Here is a 5,872-nt window from a genome sequence, read left to right as displayed (position 1 = left end):
CTTGTATACATAAACTACACCAGATAACATTGTCAGTATAAACTACGATGACTAGGCTTGTATACATAAGTTGACAATTTACAATGTCAGTTTAAACTAAAACGAATGTAGGCTTTTACACATAAACTACACCAATCTGTTGATAATATTTTTGCTTTAATCGGTTTGGTGCCATGTAAGATTAACTTAAATATAACCGTACATTCCTGGTTCATAGATTATTGCTTAACTTCAATTACTATTATTCAGTCTATTCCTGTAACACCAATTATTCCTAATATGAATATATTGAAGAAGATAGGCAAAATGAAAATATTTATTGACAATCAATTAATTTTGGGCACACACATTCCTTGTGGTTCACTTGTGGGACTTTTCCACATTTTAAGAAGTCGCTTTATTTGGAAAATATGTTCATGACTTATCTGAAAAAGTCCTTCATAAGTAGCTGATAGTACATGGGTGGTGGGGCATATGTGCCATATATCTAACGATTTTAGCGTGAGACTCGCAAAAACATAACTTCAGAAAAATTCCTCACAGCGTGAGACACATTTCTCACAAAATTTCAGTCTGTCTCAGGTAAAGAACAAAGTTTGATCAATAAACACAACCAAATGGATTCACACTGACCATGGTCACTGAGAGGTCTTAAGTCACAGGTCATGAATAATTGTTTACCTCTGCATAGGGGGTCCCAGGCAAAAAACAATTGTGGGTGGTGGGTACCTCCCGGAATAGATAGTATCAGATGTACCCATCTCCATGTAGTTGTTCATTTCTGCTTCAAAGAACTAGTACACGTACCACAGTTTCTAGATGATTACCTTGAAACAAAGGCTATTAGTAGAGATATTTAATTGCAAATTTGTTCCATTAAAATGGTGATGAGTTGAAAGAAGGAGTTAAAGGATATATAAATGTTACTTTGTATTTGTAATACTGTGTATTTTCGTCCACAGTTACCGACAAGCCCAAGCCACTGTTCTACAAGGTATTCAACAGCTTCAAAAACTTGGAGTGAAAACAAAACGACCTGAGGACTATTTTGCACAAATGGCTAAATCTGATGATCATATGAAAATGGTATGCTGCAGAAATCATCTTTATTTACTCAGTAATAAACAGAAAGATCTTTGTATTGCATATTATCATATAATCTATGAAAAATGTTCCTTATGTTCAAACATATTTCCATGCAAAAGTCAGCAATGTGATGTATAATCAGATTTCTTAACCACTGGAATAAGACTCATCTCTAACATCATTGGATTTCTCAATATTTGTGTGCACATTTAAGAAATTTGGTGTTTAACTGAAGAAGGCATAATCTCTTTTTTTTTGTTTAAGCCATGCTCAAGGTGTATTCGTTCAAATAAGTCAAATTATATCGTTAGCCATACAGTTATTCACTCCCCAGTCTTTGCAAACTCTTTCAGCATGTGGGGTAGGAGACCAAACCACACACAAAGGAAGCAGCATACTCATTAAGAGCAGGATTTAAATTTACTTTGAGTCTACTATTTGATAGAGGGTTTAAGAGTTAAAAATTTAGATATCAAAATATGAGGCAAATGCGATTGTTTGACTGTATGGTAATGCATGATGCTTTTTTGCCATTTTTGCAATTTAATTTGCACAAAATCAATATCTCTCCAAATATTTCCAAAGCAAAAAAGGAATCCCATTGTAGCTGTTGTTGTTCAGTTTAAGAATTCAAGAATTTAAGAACTCTTTTAATGGAGCAATCATGAAAATTGGTATGTGAAAAAATTTAGCAATTCAAAGAAAAACTACCTGGTATATTTATATTACAGAGATTTTGTCACAATCTTTTCTTTAATATTATTCAATCATAGTCTTTAGCTGAGGTTGATACCTGGATTTAGCGACCAGAGTTAAAGGCTACAATTGTTCTCATTATTTTCAACAGTGATGTAAGTAATCTGGAAAAAAACACAACAAAAAGGCTATGGAAGTGCGTTCGTTTGGAGACACGTCATAATTCTATTTTAGAGACACCCAGTCATTCAACAAAAATTACGCGTTCCAAGAGAATATTAGTTTTTATCGGTGGACACATGATGCACTTCTGTCCAATTACTTGTCGGGAAAAATATGAAAAAATAAGTGATTATAAATTCACATTATATCTGTTCAAGCATATTGAATGATTTTATTATTGTAGGTGAGACAAAAATTACTGGAAAAACAGGTTTCCATGGAAATGTCTGAAAAAGCAAAGAAAATGAGAGAGTTACGCAAATACGGTAAAAAGGTAAGTTAAATACTATTACATGTACTGTGCTTTCAGTTCTTTTACCAAGCAGTGTAAAGTTTACACAGTTTTCAGACTGTCCATTACGAAAGACATTTGTAATATATTGCAAAATATTTGAAAACGTACTGATACATGTCCTGTGAATGTATTTATTTCCCCTTTATAAATCAAATGGTCTTCAGAAATAATTTCAGATTCAAGAAAGTTCAATTTATCTTGTGAAACAATGACTGGTTTCTATTCAATCCCCAGATCAGTTGTTAGTGAGAAGGTTTTTACGTAAAATTTGTACTGGTTTGACATTTTAGGTTCAACATGAAGTCTTACAGAAACGACAGAAGGAAAAGAGGGAGATGATGGATGCTGTCAAAAAATACAGAAAAGGTACAAGAACAGCAGTACTGTATGACAGATATAAATCATTGTATTATATTTAATGCCATTTTTTAAAGAAAAAGAAATTCATATTTTTTCCAATGTTATTTTTTCATTGTTACAAATCGGTACCCAAATATGATTTATTTTTGTTGGCATTCCAAATATTTGAAAAAAAATGTCTGTGACCTTCAAACAAGATGGTATGAAATCCAGGGCACTTTTCGCATAGCCGGTTCAACCGGTTTGTCTGTATTTAAATGTAACATTTTTGGGTATTAACCCTAGCGGACCTGCACATTTTTATTCCGGTCTTGTAAGGCTTGCCTGAAAGTAGCATCTGGTAACTAGGTCCGACCATATTTCATAAACGAACAACTCTGGTCCAACTGGTTCAACCGTTTGGATCACGATAAACGAATGCGGCCCAGGTATCAAACTTAAGGCTAGAGGTGTATTTGTAAGTGTTCTTGTTATGCCCAGTGAAACTATCAACAAGTGAAATTGGGGCGCAACAAAGGAACATTATATACCTCTGCCATTTTAAGAGGGTGAGAACATACTGTGTTACCCATATCGGTCCTGTATTCATTCAGTATTTTAGTTTTCCTTGATGGACTTTGATCGACCTTTTTATGGTTTAGGTACATCATGAAAATATCTTGAATGAGTTGGTATTTCAGGGTTCAAGGTCACTGTTCCTAATTATAGAAAATAATCAACCAGTTAAGTGTTGTGAGAGAGTTTAATCTTGAACAGATCTTGATCAAATTTAATGCAAAGTACCAGAATACATGGGTCACTTTACTATATATATATAAGAAATTGTCAAACATTTCTGTGCCATCGCTCTAGCAGCATCATTTTGTAGTGCATTTCGATCAAACTTTGTAAATTGCTAATGGCTTTGTTATTATTTATGAGATATTAATTTAACCCTTCATAGGAATTGTTTGTCACTGCTTTAGCGACTTCATCTCTTATCAGATATCTAATTAAACTTCATACAATTAATTTAAAAAGAGCCAGTAATTTTCAACTGAATTTATCAAGTATATTCATACCCAATTCCTTAGATAAAGTATTTAAGATTGCCAAGCTTAAATATTATTCTAGACGGAAAAATTGAACAAGGAAGTTGTGAGGACATTTTTGATGGATGTTTTTCTGGTATTATAAGGTCAAATGTTTGTGAACATAAGAGTAACTATAGAATTTAGTCTACTATACAATAGCATTGTTTGATATGTACCAGATTGTCAATCTCTAAATATATAGTACTCAAAATGAGATTAAACAGTTTGATATCGTAATTATACACAAAGTTTGTTATTATACTCGAACTGGTTTTGAAAACTAAATTGAAGAGCTTTTGAAAATGGCACCTGTTTTCTATGTTAAGCAAAGAATGCAAATGATCTGTGTCGACGTCTTTCCAATACTAAAGAGGTAAAACAGGTAAACATAAAGCCAACCCATCTGACCACCTGTATTATAGAGTGTGATCAAGGTGAAATGTGGTGACAGCTGTTTGTACCAACTCTTCACATTTAGTACAGGTATGTTGCTTTTAGCTGTTGTAGACCACAAGTCGCACCGGTCATTTGCACTCAGTGTTTTATTTTTTCCGAAGCTAACAATTTTTCTGAAGAGTTTGTTTAGAAAAATAATTGACTCTTTATTCGAAATTTACATCTGTTTTCAAACTACATTTCAATACTGTATAATTTACCAATAAATTTTCATTTCAAGGACAGAAAGATAAGCTGGACTTCCTCGACGACAAAGGGCCCCCAAATAAGAAACAGAAAACTGGACAAAAGCAGGAGTTCCAGTATGTAACTCATTTTGTATAAAAGATTAATATTGTATAGACTAAGAATGTTTTAATTATGTCTTCAGTGCTGTAATTAATTTTAAAACATTTGTAATAGTAAAACCACAAACCTAAACCATGGAAAATTGATCTATATTTACAAATGTTCAGCTGTATATATCAATTTTTCTGTTTTTCAGTGTCAACAAAAAAAGGGAATTTAAAAATCAGAAGTTTGGCTTTGGGGGTCAGAAGAAGAGATCAAAGATGAACACTGCTAAAAGTTCAGCTGACATGTCAGACTTCAACCCCAGTGTACACCAAACGAAACACAGCTACAAGTCAGGAGGAAAGAAATCAAATGCAAAAAAAGTATGTTGGAGCTGAGCTTAGTAGGAACTGTCACTTACAGAACATGATGTGGCGTCATCCTTAATCATTCTCAACCCTAACATAAAAATAAAACACAATGTACTATACATGTTCTTGAAACTATATAGTCAAGTCTCTAATGTTTAAACATTTGATATTTTAATTTCAGTTGTAGTATTTTGTATACAATTTATTAATGCTTCGTAATAAAGCAATAACTTTATGCTGTAATTAATGTGTACGCTAAAAATAATATCATTTCTTGTATATTTTGGGTTTGATTATTTAAAATGAGTTAAGTATTTTGAAATTTATTTTCCGACAAATTGTGCAGTCTTTCCTCTCCTTTTAAATTTCAGAAGGGACCAGCTAAGAGGCCTGGAAAGTCAAAGAGGCAGAATATGAAAAGCCGAAAGCGCTGAATCATGTTATTGTGTAAATAAATGTAAAATGTTGAAATTCAAGTTGTGATTTTTTTTATGCTTCAGTTTTAGATTGCTATACAAAAATATTTGCCTAGAAATATTTTGTAAAAGTTGAAATTTTCCTGTGTGGAAATATTTGCATTGTGACCTTTCAATGTATAGAGGATATTTAATGGTGTCTTCAGTAATAAATATATTTCACGAGTGTGGCTAATATTTTGATATTTTTCACTCGTACTGCGCACTCGTGAAAAATATCAAAATATTAACCACCCAAGTGAAATATATTTGTTATTACTGAAGACACCCTTAAATTTTCTATTTATTTCATTTTTAAAGTATAAAACATGAAAAATGTAATGCATTAAAAAAGGGCGGGAATCAGAAGCATAATATTTAGCGCCATATTCTAATGATGTCACGCTTGACAAGGCTGTGCATCATTTTGAATGGGATACTCAACACTATTCCGACGTTTTCTTCTATTTTCTGGTATGATTGCTTATACAAATGTTATTAATTGTTTATTTATGTAAATACTCGAGTGTGTGTACCAAACATTTACCATAACAACCACTTATTCTACCGTCGCTTCATTTGAAT

The 5,872-nt window shown here is 32.5% G+C and overlaps 1 protein-coding gene across 1 annotated transcript in view; it reads left to right on the top strand.

The window, feature by feature from the left end:
* The window catches only part of LOC110458543 (probable rRNA-processing protein EBP2), an 18,434-nt gene extending 13,126 nt beyond the window's left edge, over positions 1-5,308 (top strand). Inside the window, exons 5-10 of the mRNA XM_021510295.1 lie at positions 963-1,086; positions 2,189-2,278; positions 2,590-2,665; positions 4,409-4,490; positions 4,673-4,844; positions 5,204-5,308. Coding sequence (XP_021365970.1) covers positions 963-1,086; positions 2,189-2,278; positions 2,590-2,665; positions 4,409-4,490; positions 4,673-4,844; positions 5,204-5,266 — 607 coding nt within the window. The 3' untranslated portion in view covers positions 5,267-5,308. The remainder of the gene's footprint in view (positions 1-962; positions 1,087-2,188; positions 2,279-2,589; positions 2,666-4,408; positions 4,491-4,672; positions 4,845-5,203) is intronic.
* Positions 5,309-5,872: the final 564 nt, after the last annotated feature.

The sequence above is a fragment of the Mizuhopecten yessoensis genome, unplaced genomic scaffold, assembly GCF_002113885.1.
Source record: "Mizuhopecten yessoensis strain PY_sf001 unplaced genomic scaffold, ASM211388v2 scaffold1255, whole genome shotgun sequence".
Classification (NCBI taxonomy): domain Eukaryota; kingdom Metazoa; phylum Mollusca; class Bivalvia; order Pectinida; family Pectinidae; genus Mizuhopecten; species Mizuhopecten yessoensis.
This window is presented reverse-complemented; position numbering and strand designations above follow the sequence as displayed.